The sequence below is a fragment of the Manis pentadactyla genome, chromosome 14, assembly GCF_030020395.1.
Source record: "Manis pentadactyla isolate mManPen7 chromosome 14, mManPen7.hap1, whole genome shotgun sequence".
In the NCBI taxonomy this organism is placed as follows: Eukaryota; Metazoa; Chordata; class Mammalia; order Pholidota; family Manidae; genus Manis; species Manis pentadactyla.
This window is the reverse complement of record NC_080032.1, coordinates 56,260,996-56,279,111: the sequence shown is the minus strand read 5'-3', so window position 1 is coordinate 56,279,111 and position 18,116 is coordinate 56,260,996. Positions and strand designations below refer to the sequence as shown.

The 18,116-nt window shown below is 50.0% G+C and overlaps 1 protein-coding gene across 3 annotated transcripts; it reads left to right on the top strand.

Annotated features, from left to right (window-relative positions):
- The first annotated feature begins 975 nt into the window (after nt 1-975).
- On the top strand, nt 976-17,029 carry TUBA8 (tubulin alpha 8). 3 transcript variants are annotated; one of them, XM_036932500.2, is made up of 5 exons: nt 976-1,223; nt 10,180-10,402; nt 11,793-11,941; nt 13,369-14,049; nt 16,717-17,029. In XM_036932500.2, the coding sequence occupies exons 1-5, from the start codon at nt 1,077-1,079 to the stop codon at nt 17,008-17,010; spliced, it is 1,494 nt and encodes a 497-aa protein (XP_036788395.1). In that variant the 5' UTR covers nt 976-1,076; the 3' UTR covers nt 17,011-17,029. The 3 variants fall into 3 exon arrangements, with proteins under 3 accessions (XP_036788395.1, XP_057347855.1, XP_036788396.1); XM_036932501.2 differs by lacking the exon at nt 976-1,223 and adding an exon at nt 6,329-6,543; XM_057491872.1 differs by lacking the exon at nt 10,180-10,402 and having other exon boundaries at nt 1,202-1,223.
- Nucleotides 17,030-18,116: the final 1,087 nt, after the last annotated feature.

Below are 18,116 nucleotides of genomic sequence, written 5' to 3'. Positions count from 1 at the left end.
ATGTACAAGTGAGCAGTCAGCAGAACAAATTGCTACATAGGAAAAAAGCATTCTCATTCTCTACAGACTAGAGATGGGCACCCCTTAGGAAGGGAAGGGAAGGTTCATCTGTATCTGTGGTTGCAACTTGGAGAGTAACTCCATCTGGTCAAAGCAGCTCTCTGTAGTGAAAAGCCATCAATTTGCCTGGAGTGACTGGGGTTGGTGGGGTGCCTGAGGAAAGGGAGAGAAGTCAGGAGATCTGTTACATGTCTCAGCGCAGGTGGTCTCTGCAGCGAGACCAAGGGCTGCAAATGACTCTGCTGGCCACCTGGGCAGGAGGGGGTTGGGGGGAGGGGAGGCAGAGGCAGAGGGAGGTTTAATAATGTGGCCAGAATCTGAACTGTGCAGAGAGGGGCTCCTGCAAGGCCAGACCCAGCAGCCGCCACCCCTCTCCAACCGGAGGGAAAGCAGTAAAGCCTTGCCCTTCAGTAACCAGCTGAGGTCCTATTACTGAGCCAGGAGGCAGCGAGAACCCTGAGGTCATTCTCTACATATAGGACTTAAAAGAGGGAAGAGAGATGATAACTATATCAAGAAAGACTTTTGAAAGTAGCTCTGGAGGCCTGATAACGCCCTGGGGTGGAGAGACAGGAGCAGCTGCGGTACCTAGCAACGCTGTGTACCAGGAGTTTTCTGTATGTTTCTCCCGTGACTGCCAGAGCAGTGGCCGCTGGGGCCGTTCCTGGTGGTAGCCCAGGGACCACCCTGCACTCTCCTGGAAGAGGACAGGGACCACCCTGCACTCTCCTGGGAGAGGAGGAGGACCCTCAGCTAAGCCCCAGGGGGGCGCCTTTCCTGCCGGGGCAGTCCTGCCGGCCGCGGCCAGGGTTTGGAGCAGGAAGAGAACGAAAGTTTGCAAGGCGGCGAACATTTTGTTTAAGTGCAGTTTCACATTTTCTCTCAGCAGCTCGAGCCAGAACGGCAGCCCCAAGGGCTGCGGGACCCAGGCTGGCGGCGCGCGAGGCTGGGCTGCGGCCGCGGGAGGCGGGGAGCCGCGATTATGACCTGCCCGGCCCCTCCCTCCGGGCGCTGTGATGCTGCGGGGCGGCTGCTGGCCCAGCGTGTCCGTCCCGGCCCCCGCCCGCCCAGGATGTCACAACCGCGGAGGCGGCTGTATCTGGAGCAGTAGGGGTGGGCAGGCGCAGCTGCGAGGCGAGCAGGCGAGGCGAGCGGCCGCGATGGTGAGCCTTTCCGGTCCGGGGCAGGGGACCAGGGCCGGGGCAGGGGCAAGGGGGCCAGGGCCGAAGCAAGAGACAGGGGCTGGGGCAGGGGACAGGGTAGGGGGCCGGGACACGGCAGAGGATGCGAGCTGCGTCCACGCGGGGGCTGACCCGCCCATCGCTGTGGGTCTGCAGAACTTGAAGTCTCCTGGGGGTGTCAGTTCAGGGTCGAGGGGTTCTGGGCCCTTGAGCCGGAGCCACTGGGGCCACTCCCTTTTATCGTAGAGGGAAAGTAGATACCTGGGGAGGGTGTGCATGCAGGGGCTAGGTGCAGAAGTGACATGTGATGGGCTCTGGTGGGTAGCTCAGGGACCAGAGTGAGGGACAAAGGGGACAGGCCAGGGATTCCCCATGCAGCGGGCTTGGCTGGACGTCTGGGGGTGGGAGTGGGCGAAATGGAGTCCCCAGACCCAACCGAATGTGACAGGGACCTCAGGGCACCATGTCCCCCAGGCTTGGCCATTCTCTGCCCTCTCCTGGGGCTCTGCTTGGACTTGGGTCACCTGGCCGTGAGTGCTCAGCTGCCCAGGCACCTGGCGCCCTCTCCAGTTCCCCTCTGTCCAGTGGTGAAGGTCACAAGGACTGTGACGCCAGAGTACCCCCCTGGAGGGCAAGGGGACCTCAGACTTACCTTGTTTCCCACGTTGCCTTGGGAGTCCGGGGGGCAGCTCCTTTCCCACCCCACCCCTATCTCTCAGGCTTGGAGGGGGCCTTCCCAAACTCTGGAGTTTGACTCTCTGGAATCCCTTCCTTCACCCCAGTGCGCCCTGGCAAATAAAATTTGCCTCCAACCTACTTCCTTGAACGCCTGGAAACTGAGAATTTCCTTGACCAGAGCCCTAGTATTTGGGAAATAGGTGGTGGTCTGGAAAGGCTGGGAGGTGAGGGGAGCCGAATGAGCATGTCTCATAGGCCAAGGTCAAGTTCTCTGGGCATTCTCACTTCAGGTGTCAGTGACAGCACAGGCCTGGCAGAACCTCCTCCCTCCCCTGGCTTCTGCTCATTTTGGAGAGTGCCCAGGCCCTCTGGCTCCGGCCCTCTGCCTTGCTGTTTCTAGCTCCAAGTCTGACCCCGCCTGTCCTTGTATGAGCATGCTCCCAGACACACCTGGGAGCTCAAAGAACTTGGGGAATATTGGAGATAATAACCACAGGAATCCACTCCTGCCTGAGGCCGCTGGTGTGGAGCCATAGAAGGAGCCCAGAGCTGGGAGTTCAGAATTTCCGATCCTGGCTCTGCAGTTAACTGTGTGGCTTCAAGAAGGTCACTCAGCCTCTCTGGACTGCATTTTTTTCCCCCTTTGTCCACAAAATGAAAAGGGCTTATGTTTCAAATTTCCAAGGGTCCACCCAGTTTTCCTATTTTAAACTTTTTATTATAATTTAAAATATAGAGAGGAGAGAGACTAGTATAATGAACCCCTGTAAATAAATGCCTTGTCCAATTTCAACAACTAACCTACTTGTGATGAATCTGCTTTATTTATTCCCCTTTTCCTCTCTGCCATTATTCTGAGCAAATACTAGGCAGCATACTCAGGATTTGATATTTAATATTCATAATATCTAGTATGTAGCTAGTGCTTTATAATTTTCAAAGTGCCTTTTCTTGCGTGTTTTAATTTTTTCCCGAACGCCATAGTGGCTCTCAGAGGAGCCTTAGAGAGGCCTATTTACTGGGTGCCAAGGATCACAGTCTAGCCCTAGAAGCACATTTTGATGTGTAGTCAATAGGCAAGCTTCTGAAAATACCGAGTAAATAAAAAATTTTAAGCAGTAAAACCTTATTTTCAATGTGCTAAAGAATTTGGATGTTTAACTGAAAACCTATGGTTGAATATTTTGGAAAGAGAATATCTGAATTTTGTCTGGCAAGCTTCATTTAGAATATTTTCTTGCACGGGCAGCATTATGTTGATGAGAAAACATTTTTTATCTTCATAGAACCTGTTTTTAAAGATCCCTTGAGTCATTCACGAAAGGCTGGAATGATGCAGCTAGAATCCCCAGAAAGGACTTTGCTTCCGGCAACTGGTTAGTTTCAGGCAGCCAGGCCACGTGCTCACCTTCCCTCTGCTGTGTTAAGGAGAATTAGAGTCAGCATTTCGGTAGGGCCCAGGGAGGACCGATTCTCCGACAGTATTCGCATCTGCTCCAGTGTCCCTTCTGTTAGCAGCTCGGCCGGAAACTGAGACGAGGCCTCTTGCTTGGGAAGTGGTGTGGAGAGCCCTGGCCAGGCGCTCCAAGTCAGTGGTACCCGGCGCAGCATTAACTCTCTTGGCAGGGCGGCTTGTTTCCAGTAGGTGAGAGCATCTGCTATGCGGCCTCCCCAGCTACATTCCTTCTGGACGGGGAGCACCAGCTGAGTTCGCATGGGCATAGTCATTAAATGGCAACAAAGAGCCCATCTCCCCACAAATATGGGTAATTGGAAGGGAGGGGAGCTGTTCGGGTGGACCCTGTCTCTCTGCCGCCCTCTGCCAGCGGCCTCTGTGTAGGCTGAATTCTGCAGGGTGCTGCATGCTTAAATTCTGCATGCAGAGGAGCGCTTGGGTCCTGCTGCACCCCCCCTTCCCCCAACCAAGTGCGGGTGTCCCAGAGACCACTGGATACCTGCCTTGGAGCAGCAGAGGAGCCTGACAGGGACCCACTCCCCAGGCAGTGGTGGGGCCAAGGTGCTGGGTCAGTAAGGCAGCACTGGCGTGTGCCCTCAGAGAGCATCCAAGCCCTGGTCAGGCCCATGCAGAGCTACAGGGTTCACGCTCCTGCTCAGTGTCCTTTCCGGGGTGGGGGGGACCGAATGATCTTATGGGACAATGAAAAGTCAAAAATAAATTTTGAGGATGCAGCAGCTGGCGAGAAGGGCCAGTGCTGGGGGTGGGTAGGGAGGTGGTGCTCTTGGGGTGCTCTTCCCCTTTTGCCTTTGACCACCCAGAGACCCACAATGCTGTCTGTGGCCTAGGTGGTTGACATTTCCCGTCAGTGTCTTCCTGGGAGAGTTTCCCCTGACAATGAGCTGTAGAAGAGAAAGGGAAAAGGGGATGGGCGCTGTGCATCAGATGAAAACTCCGTCCTAGTTCTTGCCTCCCAGTGTCAGCTAAAGCTCAGGGGTCTTCTGACATCTAACCATCTTTTATGCTGGGAGTCCACTTGCCAAACACACCTGCCTCCTGCCTTGCCTCAGGCCGGTCTGTCACCCCTTATGTCATCCCTCCTGTGGCCTGTGCAGCGCCTGCCGTCTGATGCCCTCACCCAGGCCACCTGCACTCACTGATGTGGGTTCCAGTCGCCCCCTTGTTCTCGCCGCTTTGGCCTGCTCTCCATCCTCCGTTCTCGGTGATTCCAAGTATGCTGTGATGGGCGGGGTTGGGGGGGGGGCTTTGAACAGAGATAATTCAATCTCTCATGAATCACATTTGTTCTTACTTTAATTATCCCTCTGTAACACTGTGGATCTACTTTTTACTTGTCATCTCTGACCTAGATACTAAAATACAGGTGCTTTATTATCCCAGCCTGACAGCTAGAAATAATTAGATGTAGTAATTTGACCATGCAGGTGGCCAGCAGTCTGCGTGCTGGCTGGGCTTCTCACAGGACACGCGCAGCGCAGCCCGTCTGGGTCAGTTCCTTTCCTAGGTAATATGCCAGTTTTACTGTGTTGTGATACTTCAAAATGGTTTTTAAAGCAACAAACCTCCTTTTTCAGAGGATCGTGATTAGCTGATTTTAGTCTTCGGAGAGCAAAGCAAAAGGAGATGAGTAATGTCAAAGAAGGAATAATTTAGGACTGACATAGGAAAGGTTTCTTGCAGTGGAATTATAAAAGGGCTGTAATGTTCTAGAAGTTCTTTTTTTGATGTTCTACGAAGCATAGACTCTCCTTCCCTCCCCCCGGTGCCGGTCATGGTGCTGCAGATGTCTCATCGTTCTGTGCTTCATGAGCCCACGCTGCAGACAAACTGAGCAGTTTGTGGGACCTGCCTTAAATTCTCCTGCCACGTGTTCACATGGCTCCTAAATCCAGCTAAGATGATCGTGTCAGCATGTCTAAATTCTTCAAGGTCTCTGCAAATATTCCTCTTCTGGGAAACCAAGCTAGAAGTTGCTTTTTTCTCCTTTGAACTCCCTTTGCCTGTTAGGCACTTGCTGTTCTTGTTAAGGAGACTGTAAGCCCCACCACCACCCCGTGTTTAGCCAGCTCTCACTGTGTTCAGGCAGGATGCTTGATGCTGGGGATTCAGTGAGTAAACAAGCATTGCTCAACCTCACAGAACTTACTGTCACTACACAGAAAGTCAGCAAATTGAGCAAGCAACTATAATATCTGTGATAAATGCAATGGTAGGGAAGAAGGGGGTTATGGGAGCGTGTAGTAAGGGCCCTAGGCTGGTTTGTGGTTTTCTAGGCTTCCTGTAGGAAGTGATGTTGAATGAGAGACCTGAAGGATGGACAGGAGTTGGTCAGTGCCTCTCAATGCCTTCTTACCCCTAAGACCATAGCGTTGTAGGAGGCACAGGAGCAGGCACCAGTCTTTCCAGTTCTAGTTCGTGAGGGTTGCACGATAAAATATCCTCTGCTGGGTCACCTTCCTCTCTGTGGCCCCACCCCCCACACACAGCAGCCCCGAGAAGCAGGTTCTGGTTCTGAGGAGGATGACCCATTTTCAAAGAACAGCCACCATGGGCTCGTCTCAGTTTCTCTCTGTCCTGGAGCTTTTCCCTGTGTGGAGATTTCTCCCGAGGCTTGGCCTTGCTCGGCAATGTAGACTTGCACTGAAGTAGGAGTGGGCACCCTGGGACTCTGGAAGTTCAGAGAGCAAATGAGAGGTTGTGTGGTGTCAAGCAAAGAACTCAGGCCGAGGTCGGCAGATCTGAATTCTAGTCTGGGCTCTTTTGCACAGAGCTGTGAAATCTTGCATCTCTCCCTTTACCTTTCTGAGCCTTAGCTTTTGCATCTGTAAAATCATGGGGAGAGAATTCTATCTGCTGACCTTTGGGGTCAGTCTAGTTCTAGTCTCCTAAACATTCTAACTAATGTAACATCCTTGTCGTGACAGGAGGATGACCTTCCTTGGGCACAAGGGCCGACCTCCCCAGGCCATCAGCGTGGGGTCTGCCCTGCGACTGCCTAGGGGGTCAGAGCGAGGGGCTGGAGAAGGGGCTCAGCATTGAGCCGGGGAGCTGCTCCGTCCTTGCCTCCTGGGGCAGGCGCAAGACGTGTGTCGTGTCGGAACGCCGCGGCTGGGCGCAGATCCGACCGCCCTGCGAGAGCTCATGCAGGTTTTCATTGCACTTGTGATTTCTTCATGTAGCTTTAAAATTCTTGTTTACCCTCACAAATTAAGCTCTTAGAAAGGGTTAGTTGAATGAATGACTGAGTGAAATGAGACAGAAATAGCATGGGCCCCTCAGGACATGGTTATTCGGGTGAGTGGGGGCCTTCCTCCTGCTCTTTAGTTCCTTTTATTTTCTTTTTAGTATGAAAAATTTCAAACCTCCAGAAAAGTATAGTCATATGGTGTCACCCATGTATCTATTATCTAGACTTAATAGTTATTTTCTGCCATATTTACTCTGCTGCTAAAAGTATTTTATTTTTTATTGAAATAAAGTTGATGTACATTATTATGTTGATTTCAGGTGTATAACATAGTGATTCGATAATTATATACATTACTAGATGCTTGCCATGACAAGTGTGTTTACTCCATTGCCAGACCAGGTATTATTGGTTGTATTCTGTATGTTGTACTTCTGCTCCTATGATAAACTATTTTAAAGTAAAATACAGAATCATGCCACTTTACCCCAAATTCTTCAGAAGCTTCTCTAAAAAATGACATTTTCATACTTAACTACACTTTCATTATCACACTTAACAAAATTAATCAATTTCCCTATTTGTCCCCCAAATAGATACCTATATGTGGCTGTTATGTTCCTTCAGTTTTTTCTGATATGGAACCTCCCTTCTCCTTTACTTCTCCTGAATTAAAAACGTAGATTGATTGCCCTGTAGAATGTTCTACCTTGTGGATTTATTTTATTGTCTTGATGTCACCTTAACTCATCCCTGTGATATCTGTGTTTTCTGTAAGATTGAAGCTAAATCCCAAGGGTTTAGTGGCTTAAGGCTGAGTATTTTGACAAGTGCTCCTCGTGGTGGCGGCGGGATGTCACAGTGCATCACAGGAGGCCCCAAACGTCTGCTTTTCTCGCTATTAGTGGTGTTGGGACTGAGCCCAGTGTTGGGCTGGTGACCCTTGTGCTTACCTTTCCCCTTATGACCTGTAAGTAACGGGTTCTTTGGCACTATGTGAATATTTGGTTCTCTCCCCATAAACCATTCACTGAATAGTAGGCATCCTTATCCAAATTAATTATGTGATTAAAACCATAATGTAGCAATATTTCTTAATATGTAATTCCTTGTATATTGATAATCCAACATTATTTTGTTAGCTTTCCCTCATCAACAGGGCTGTTTGGAAGGGAAGGAATGAGTTTTATTTATGGGGGCTTTCTTTTATAAATAACACTAAGGCCTTGTGCATTTTTACTTATACTTCCTGTTTCATTGTAATCAGATGCTCAGATTATCTCATTTTGGGCAGTGGGAGCCCCTTCAGGTGGTTCCTGAGATCTTTTGACGTCATCACAGTCTGCATTAGCTTCTGTACTTTGAGGCACTGTCAGATGCTCCAGGCTCAGCCTACAAGTTCCTTGTCCCACACCTAGCAACCTGCATTTCTGCAAGGAGCTCTGGTCCCTGTAGTGGGGGTGGCACTGGGAGGCCTTCCTTTTTTCTTGAGTGGGGTAGCCACTTTGGGCTTTTGGAAGCACCTATGAATGTGCCAGTTACTTCTGAGTCTAGTTTTTACCTTCAGTTACTCCTGTGAATTAGCTTAACAGGGAAAGTAGCTCTTCCTAAGGGTGTGTGAGAGAGGGAGGGAGGAGAGAGATTTTGCCTATGAAGAATGTGCATTTATCAGTGTGTGTAACATCAAAAGAGGCTAAAAACATTGATGCCACCAAGATGGTGGTTTCAGGTCCAAGGTCCTTTACTCTTCCTCCTATGAACTTTGGGTATTCCTGAAATATCCCTGCATCCTTGCTGAAAAAGCCCAGAATACTCCAGAAGGACGTGCTTACAGGGGCCTGGAAGGAGGCTGGGGTGTGGGGAGGGGAGGCCTAGGAGGCTGAAGGCCAGGGCCAAGCAGTGCCAAAGCTGCCTTAGGAAGCTGTGGCCGCATGACGGATGCGATGTGGCCTCGTCAGGCATGTACTGGTTGTGGGTGGCTTCTGAGTGTGGGACACTGCTCTCCCTAGGCCTGAACTGAGTCCTAAGGTGAAGGCAGAAAGTAGATCTCCTAAAAAATAGAAAAGGTGAGTGGGATGGGACCTGAGGCCCCTGACTTTCCACATGTGCCTCTCCCGGGGGGGATACAGCTCTGAGGAGGCATGATAATAAAACAATGGTGAAAAGACAGCAGTAACCATGGAGGACACATTACTTGCAGATGAGGAGGTTCAGGAACAGCACAGCCAGTGAGCTGAGAGGACAAGCTTCAAACTCTGGGTGTGGGCACCTTTGTGAGAGGAGCCTTTCGCTGGCCACCAGCCTCAGGGACACACAGCTGGGCTGTATTCCTGACTAGGGCTGCCGTGAACAGGTGTCCACGGTCCCTCCAAAGGCAAGGGCACAGACACAGGTGGAGAGTGGGTGCTCAGGTGTGACTGCCAATTAGGGAACTGTGGGCCCTCCCCCCCCAACCCCGTCCGATGCTACTCAGGTTGGCTGCCCTGCTGCCATGCTCAGGGAACCTCCAGGTTCCTGGGAGCCCCATGTTCTGGCTGGATGTGTTTCTGTGCCCAGCCATGAACTCCGGAGGCTCTGCCCCTGGCTTTGGTTACCTGGTGCTGGAAAATGCCACGTCAGGTCATGAGTAAGAATAGAAACCCACAGACCAGGCACATGCTTCCCTGCCAGGGTCTGGAGGGCATCAAGGGCACAGAGCCGCCTGTGCCAGCCATTGCCTCCCCACAGGGAGGGGTCATGAGGCCTCCTCCTAGCAAAACCCCATGCTGGGTTTCTATACTCACACTCCCTCACAGGTTCATCCCCTCCCCCTCATGCACCCCTCCCCATCCTAAGCTGTTAATACTAAGACCAATCAGGTCACTGTGGCTTCACACCAGAGTGACACAGAGATAAGGACACTCTAAAGATCAGCTTTATTTAACACAGGGCCTTAACAGGTTATGGTGGCTACAAATAAATTTTCCAGCTTCTCAGAGTTCAGGAAGAGCCTAATTTACAAGCTCCCACACACCCTCGCTTCCGCGCCAACCCTTTATTCCTATATTTGTAACCAGAAAACTAAAGACACCGATGATACACACTAATGAAGCATATTCCTTCCATGAGTTCACCTGCTCCAGGACATTCTGAGACTGTGTGTGTGTTACTGTTGTCTAGGAAAGTTGTGGTCTGGGCGTGAGCAGGAACGCTGCCCCCATGTATGGTGGAGCATTTGGGGATCGCATCTGCTGTTACCACTGGTTTTCCCTTTGCTTCCCTCAGTATGGGAGTCTCATGGTCGGGAGTTGGCCCCTTGTTTCATCTATGCAACAGCCCCTTTTTCCTTTTCCTGGCACAAAGGATTAGCCCTGGCAAGTGACGTTTAGAGAAAACCACAAAACCATGGCTGTCCTTCAGAGCCATAGCAGGCCAGCAGCCCTGGCACCTGGACACCTGAGACCTCAGGCCTGCCTGGTTCTGCAGGGCATGCTGGGAGCAATGGATACTCTGCGAGCTGAATGCCAGGGAGAGACAAGTGCTCAGATGCAGGAACATAGGACAAGGCTTGGATGGGCCTCGCACTCTCTGACCTTGCTTCTGTATCCCCCACACAGCGGGAATGCATATCAGTCCACGTGGGTCAGGCGGGAGTTCAGATCGGAAACGCCTGCTGGGAGCTCTTCTGCCTGGAACATGGTATCCAGGCGGATGGCACCTTTGGTGCCCAGGCCAGCAAGATCAACGATGATGACTCATTCACCACTTTTTTCAGTGAGACTGGCAATGGGAAGCACGTGCCCCGGGCTGTTATGGTGGATCTAGAGCCCACTGTAGTAGGTGAGTGTGGGCTGGGACTCTGCACAGAAGACGCCAGGAAACTGCAGAGGCTCTGGTCTGTGAGAGCTAGGGAGGCAAAATCTCTGCCTGGAAGGTGAGGCTGGCCCCACCACAGCCTCTCCAGCCCACATGATTTCTGTTAGGCCCTTGAATTCCCCGTAGTCTTGGGGAGTCTTTGAATAGGGATCCCTGCTCCCTGCTTTCCCATTATTGCTCAAATCTATGCAGAACAAAATCTATGCAGAACTTAAACCCCTTAAACTGCCGAGACAGATTGAAATTATTCTTTGCTAAATACTAAGGGTAAAAAATAAAGATAAAATTTTAAATTCTAGGGAGACATCAATTTCTCAAAGTGTAGGTTTCTGAGTCTATAATAATTGCAGTCTGTGCTCTTGGGTCTGGTGTAACCTTTCTGGATCTTACACACTAAACGGAATAACAGGCATGTTCTCTTGCAGCCAGAGGTTACTGTAGTTTTAGAATGGAACTCATCTGGATCTAAGAAAACAGAAACTGACTTGTGTTGGGGCAGTATTCTTGCCAGCTCACTTTGAGGCCCTCCCCACCCCAGCACCATTTCCCCTGGGTCAATCCTCACTGCAACATCAGGACTTCCTCAGCTTCAACACTAGCTCACCAAGCAAGGGACAGATACATTTCACAGAGATGTCTGAGCAAATGTCTAATGTTTAAACCCTAATCTTCAAGGGCAGTGGACTCTAGGTACCCCACCCCTTGGATACTTTGTACAAAGACAAAAGTGCAGATTACCCCCCAGGCCTTTGTGCAAATGGGCAATCTCCCCTGTGGGAGTACAGGAAGGCCAAAGAGAAGATGGGTTGTGGTTGGGGCCTGATGCACCTCGACCTGCTGTGTGTTCACTTTGTGTGGACCATCGGATATGTGCAAAGCCCCCCTGACAGTCTTGCTGCAACTCGAAGTGGGACAATTCCTGGGAGAGCCTAGGGCCTGGGAAGATCACCCTGAATGTTTCTCTGTGTCCCTAGAACATTTTAATGCAAGTAAAGTTGGGTTAATTTTATGGGTATCCTTGCAGCATGTAAGAAAAAATTAAAGGAAGGAGAGGCAATCAACCTCAGGGTTCGGTGAGCTTGTAAACCTAAGGCTTTTTGAAGTTCCAGCCAGTAGAGCAGCCAGCTTTTCACTGCCTGCTTGTCACAAGCTCTGGGTTCCATTAGTGCCTGTGTTATCCTGGGATTCTCTTAGCCATTTGCAGATTTACAACAGGGTGTCTGGTTTGACTCCAGGGGGGTTTTTCAGGTGGGGAAATGGAGACCCAGAAGTTGTTATAAGGTGTTCTAATGGGGAAGGAGGCATCTCCTCTAGAAACCAGGAAGAAAGAACTCATGGTCCCTTCTCCCGGCAGATGAGGTTCGGGCAGGAACCTACCGCCAGCTGTTCCACCCAGAGCAGCTGATCACCGGCAAGGAGGATGCTGCTAACAACTATGCCCGGGGCCACTACACAGTGGGCAAGGAGAGTATTGACCTGGTGCTGGACCGCATACGGAAGCTGGTAAGTGTCAACAAGGGCAGGGAATTGGTGAGTCAGGCTAAAGTGGGCAGGCTTGAACTTGGTCCTCTCTGTACAGGATGACTATAGACATAATCTGTGGCTCCTCTCAATATAGAATTCCTAAAATGTGGGAATTTCTGCTTATTTTCTATAAGACATATTCACAGGGATGGTGCGCCTTCCTCTCTCTGGACATCATGGACTACCCTGTAGTCTGATGCCCTCCCTATTAATACTTCACTCTATGGTGGTATCTGCGGGAAATTCCAGGAATAAGTCAGCTAAGCTCTTTGCTTTTTTGGAAGCATAGGTCAAAAAACATTTAACTTGGAAAAGGAAGAGATCATTGATACATTTCAGCACTTACAAATGTCAGTTAGGTACATTCCTTTATTTAACCCCCTTAGAAATGAATGACACAAAGGAGGTTGCTTCCCTGTACTTCATAGAGGAAGAAATTGAGGGTCAGGGTGGTTCAGTAACCTAGCCCAGGTCACACAGCTAGAGAGTGGCAGTTTGGATTAACTAGAAAGCTCTGAGTGAGTCACTGGGTGAATTTCTTTGTCTGCTGGGAAAGGTTGGACTTGATCAGGGGTTCTTTACTTGGGAGCTAAGGATGCCAAATTTTTGTATATGTTCACATGTTCACTTTTCTGTTTAGAGGAGGGCTCATAGGGATCATCAGCCTCAGAGCTGTCTGTGATCCCCAACAGTTGAGAACCGCTCAATTGAATGATCATTGATCACACCCAATGGGAAAATTCTGTGATTCTAAGAACTCTCAGTTCTGATAAGAGCTAACATTGACTGCTTACTATATGTCATGTCCTTGCTCAGCGTATTATGCTATCTCATTTAGTTATCACAATAACCCTGGGAGATGAGTCTCTTTAATCATCCCACTTTTACCAAGAAGAAAAGAGTCGGGAGAGGTTCAGTAAATTTCTCAGGGTTTTACACCTGGGATATGGCAAAATTGGCATTAAAACTCAAGCTCTCTGACTCCACTCATACTTCTGAAATTGGTATTCCGAGTCACCTTCCAGATGGGCTGAAAATCAGATGACAGGGGAGGGGAGAGGGGCAGGAGCCGGGCCGTCCCGCCACGCTCCTCAGCTCTCACACTCCATCCAACCAGACTGCTGCGCCGGGCCCTTCTCCTACCTAGAGGCATGTGTGTGTCCAGTTTGCCGCCCCAGATTTTAGCTGATCCTCCCAAGATCTATTCAGCTCCCTTTTTGTATATGTTCACATGTTTGTATATGTTCTTCAGTTTCCTTACTCCTTCAAGGTTGTTTTGATTTCTCCTGCATAAAAATGTGTGTGGGAGGGCAGAGTGGGGCAGACAGAGAGGAGGACCTGCTGTGACCCCCGTGAGCATTTCTGAGACTTGTCTTCATGGTTTCTTCTTGCTCCATACCCCCCAGACAGATGCCTGCTCTGGGTTGCAGGGCTTCCTGATCTTCCACAGTTTTGGCGGGGGCACTGGCTCTGGCTTCACTTCTCTGCTGATGGAACGCCTCTCCCTGGATTATGGCAAGAAGTCCAAGCTCGAGTTTGCTATCTACCCAGCACCCCAGGTCTCCACTGCAGTGGTTGAGCCCTACAATTCCATCCTGACCACGCACACCACCCTGGAGCATTCAGACTGTGCGTTCATGGTGGACAACGAGGCCATCTATGACATCTGCCGCAGGAACCTAGACATTGAGCGCCCCACCTACACCAACCTCAACCGCCTCATCAGCCAGATTGTGTCATCCATCACGGCCTCTCTCCGCTTTGATGGGGCCCTCAATGTGGACCTCACCGAATTCCAGACCAACCTGGTGCCCTACCCTCGCATCCACTTCCCACTGGTGACCTATGCACCCATCATCTCTGCTGAGAAAGCCTATCATGAACAACTCTCCGTGGCTGAGATAACCAGCTCCTGTTTCGAGCCCAACAGCCAGATGGTGAAGTGTGACCCGAGACATGGCAAGTACATGGCCTGCTGCATGCTCTACCGGGGAGACGTGGTGCCCAAGGATGTGAATGTCGCCATTGCTGCCATCAAGACCAAGAGGACCATCCAGTTTGTAGACTGGTGTCCCACAGGCTTCAAGGTGAGAGATGATGACTTAGGGAAGTGCCAGACAATGAGAGGAGTAGAGGGGTCACCAAGGATTGGGGAGGGACATGTGTGACCCCCAGGGCCTCAGCTCGTGTACAATTCCATGGGAGCTTGAGGCTTTATGGGATGATGTGGGAGGAAGGGCTTCAGCCAAATGTAAAATTAATTCCATTCATTCACTAGCTCATTTATTTTCAGTAAGGAGAGACTTTATTTGAAAGGACTGTGGAAAGAAGGGGAGGAAGACTAGTCTCTACTGTTCCCACCTTAAGATCTGCAAGCATCTCAGAGGTCAGGCAGAAGAGGGCTTTTCTTGTATAGGGAGCAGTGAACAAGGCTAGAAAGAGTCTGTGTGGACAGTGGGATGGGCAGGTGAGTCAGGGGAGAGAGCTGTGATAGGACAAGAGATCAGAGAATGGAATTCACCAAATCATTCCGGTTGCCAGGGAGGTGCAATTCTCTCCTCTAACAGATAATATACTCTTCTCCCAATTTATTTTGAAAAATTAAATAATCACCCTATAAGTCTTAATCAATTTAGAATAAGGATGAAAAATTTTATGGTTATATGATTGTGGATCACATTTTGAAACTGACATTTTCGATTAACCAGGTGTAAGCAGAAGCTAAGGAAGCCTGTTGTAGATCAGTCTGGAAAGTGCCAGACTTGGAGGGTCAGTGGGGAGACTGAATAGCTAGGGAAGACCCCTGGATCCTAGGACCAGGGAGTGTTGGATGTTAAAAGCCACAGCTGTGAATGGCACTGGCAAGGCATGAAGCTGGCTGTGCTTTGAGCCACTTGACTGCTTTGTCCTGTGTTCCTATGGTCTTTAGTCAGATTCCACCATCAAAATGACTGCCATCATTTACATTAATTAGCACCCCCTCCCACCACCACATTGGGCCTTCAGTAATTTAGAGGTTTACTGAGCACCAGGGGTGTTTGTACCAGTAGCTGGAGTTGCAGAGATGCACATGTCTCTGTTTTCCTATGGGATTTAAAAAACAAGGCTCCAAATGCCAGTCTCTTGGTGACCTGTTCGCATGTGAGGCTTTGGCCTGGCTGACCTCCTACTGAGGGAGTGCAGCGTTCTTCCTCACTGCCCCTCCCCACTAGGCTATGCCCCTAGACTATGTGGCTGTTCTAGTCATTCAAAAACAGTCAAGATCTTCCAAAAAATGGAGGCCTTTCTTCTTTTTCAAACGGAAACAACAACAAAACAAGCTAATAGGAAAATGAACAGGAAAAAAAGCCAAGAAATGGATATGTGAGGATGATGGGGAAGTTGACAAACAGGTGATGCTCCCCCATTTTCTCCCCTTCATTTTAAGCTGAAGCTCTGGGGTTATGTCCAGAAAGATAAGGTGGTGCTAGCATCTTTTGCTGCTTCTCAGAAAAACACATGCTAGGAGGGTAGATGTTTTTGAACTTCATCCTCTTGCATTCTCCCCAAGGGTCATCTGAAGTTGACACAGGTCAAGACTACTATTGTTCAAGAGGGAGGGAGTCGGACCCAGGCATAGAGCTTTTGTTGGCCAGGGGCAGCTCTTGTAAAGTATATGATACAGCAAAGGTTACATTCATTGCCCCTCCCCTTCTCATTTTTGGTCCTTTGCATCACCTCCACCACCAAGAGGAATGATAGACCATTGTGAATTCCTTTCATGGTCTACCCACCTTGCTGTGCAGCCTTCTGCCTCTTCCACCTCCACCTCTCAAGACGACAAACATTCTAAAGCTCTGAATTCAAGAGACTGACAATTGAGGCCCGCTGCCCTGGGTTGGATGGGTATATTTTGGATAGTACTGTGGTTCTGAGTGTTGCATAAATATTAATTTGTCACCTTAGACTTCTTCCAGTTTCCTGCAGTTCCTGGGCTTGGCTTTGGTTTGGGATCTGTGTGTGGGAAGAAGGGATACTTCCTGGATAGTGGCCCACCATGAGGCTGGGCGTGGGTTAGCTTGGAGGGCCCTGTGATGCTACCAGAACTTGGGAAGTTGGCTCATACAAGCAAGAGTTTTAAGTTTCTCTGGAGTCCTTGCTTTTCTTTCAAGAAGCCCTATTCCCCAGAGACACAGGGCCTGGTAAACCATCTCCAGAGCCTTTGGGATCTTTTTATTTATTGCCCTGGAATAGCTCCAAGCCCTTTTAAACAGCCCTCCACCCTTGGCAGAGAAAACTTCCCTAAATTTATTGACAGGATAACTAAGAGGAACTTCAGATGACCATTTGGGAAAGAATAAACTATAATAACTTCAAGTCTAGAAGTTAATTTGCCTCTAAAAGCCAATCTATTTCCTCTTTAGAGATAAATATGTCCTGTTCACCCCCCTTAGGCCCCTTAATGATAATCTCACCCATCACCCTCTTTTGTCTACTGGAATCTCCCACCAACATTTCTACCTGTTGCCAGCTCGTCCTCCTCTGCCTCTTCTCCTCTTTGGATTCCTCAGCCCTTCCTCTTGAGTGTGCCATACCCAATCGCACTCACTTTTAATTCCAATGCTCACCTCTTTCTGCCTTCCTGCTTCCCAGCCTGCTCCCACACCCAGGCTGTGCCTTGCACCACACCGTATCACCAAGGTGACTAGTCTTGACTTACCCAGCAGCCACCCTGCATCTGCCTTTGTTGTTCCCCCTCCTTCTCTTTTCCTCAGGTGGGCATCAACTACCAGCCCCCCACTGTGGTGCCGGGAGGGGACCTGGCCAAGGTGCAGAGGGCTGTGTGCATGCTGAGCAACACCACGGCAATCGCGGAGGCCTGGGCCCGCCTCGACCACAAGTTTGACCTCATGTATGCCAAGCGGGCCTTTGTGCATTGGTACGTCGGAGAGGGGATGGAAGAGGGAGAATTTTCTGAGGCCAGGGAGGACCTGGCTGCCCTGGAGAAGGATTATGAAGAAGTAGGGACTGATTCATTTGAAGAAGAAAATGAAGGGGAGGAGTTTTAAATACACATGCTCCCCTTGACTATGTCTCTTTATTTTTCTTTTCCGCTCAAAACACATTTAACCACCCAGAGTGCCAGACCACAGCCCCACCCCCAGCCTGGTGTCCATCTTCCACAGGAGGAGCACGTTCAATGCCCATGCCTGTGGGCAACTGGGGCAGTATGGAGGCTGAGCTGTCAGACCACTGCCCTGGTCCCTAGGCAAGAGTAGGTTTGTGTCACTAAAGAAGATGAGAGTCACTGAGGATGCCTACTGAGGGTTAGGTTGGGCCCACCCCAGCATGCAACCTGCTGGCTTGGAATGATAAAACACTTGGGGAAAAGAAAGATCTGGGCATTAGGAAGATTCTGGGAGAGGCGTGGCACTATTCTAAGAGCTAGAGAGTTAGTGAGAAATAAGACAGACAGATTTCCTGCCCTTGGAAATACATAAATGAGTGAAAAGAGCTTCGCCTGGTGCTTTGGGTGACACAATGGCATGCTGCACGACTGCAGGAGAGCAGAGACAAGACTGAAGTGGTGGCAGCGCCGAGGACAGAGACAGAGACCGCTGCAGGGGCAGGGAGGCCCAGAGGCAGAGCCCGGCTTGCTACCTGCAGACTCTCTCTGAGTGGACAGGATTCTAGTGACCGACCTGCCACAGTGGGAATCAAGTTGGGTATAAACCCTTTCACCCCAAGAATGTTCCATTGTCATTCTTTGGTACCACTGAATCCATAGTGAACCTGCCTGTGGCTGAAATCCAATGGCAAGACATCTGGTGGAACCTGGGGCCTGGCTTGGTGGCACGTGGAGGCGTCTGGTTCCCCAAACCCAGAAGTGCTCTCCAAACAAGAAGTAGCATCCAAGAGAGCAGAGAGTGATGAGCTTTTCTCAGGGGTTTCGGTGAGGGCTTCACTGCATAGTCATGATTGAATCATTGGTCATTGGCTGATTCAGCCTCCAGCTCCTGCCTGGGATGGGGGTCCAAAAGTCTCTCATTAACATGACAGAATACCCATTTCACCTTTAAAACTCTACAGTGTTTTCAGGAACTGTGGATGAAGACCAAATATGCCTGGGAATGACCAAATATGTATTTCTTATGACTCATTACATTGCAGGAGT

What these genes read in the sequence shown, in the direction of transcription:
- TUBA8 (XM_036932500.2), top strand. Translation starts at nt 1,077, where the DNA reads ATGCTGCGGGGCGGCTGCTGGCCCAGCGTGTCCGTCCCGGCCCCCGCC. An exon ending in CGAGGCGAGCGGCCGCGATG is followed by an intron (nt 1,224 to 10,179) that starts GTGAGCCTTTCC and finishes TCCCCCACACAG; the next exon opens with CGGGAATGCATATCAGTCCA. An exon ending in TCTAGAGCCCACTGTAGTAG is followed by an intron (nt 10,403 to 11,792) that starts GTGAGTGTGGGC and finishes TTCTCCCGGCAG; the next exon opens with ATGAGGTTCGGGCAGGAACC.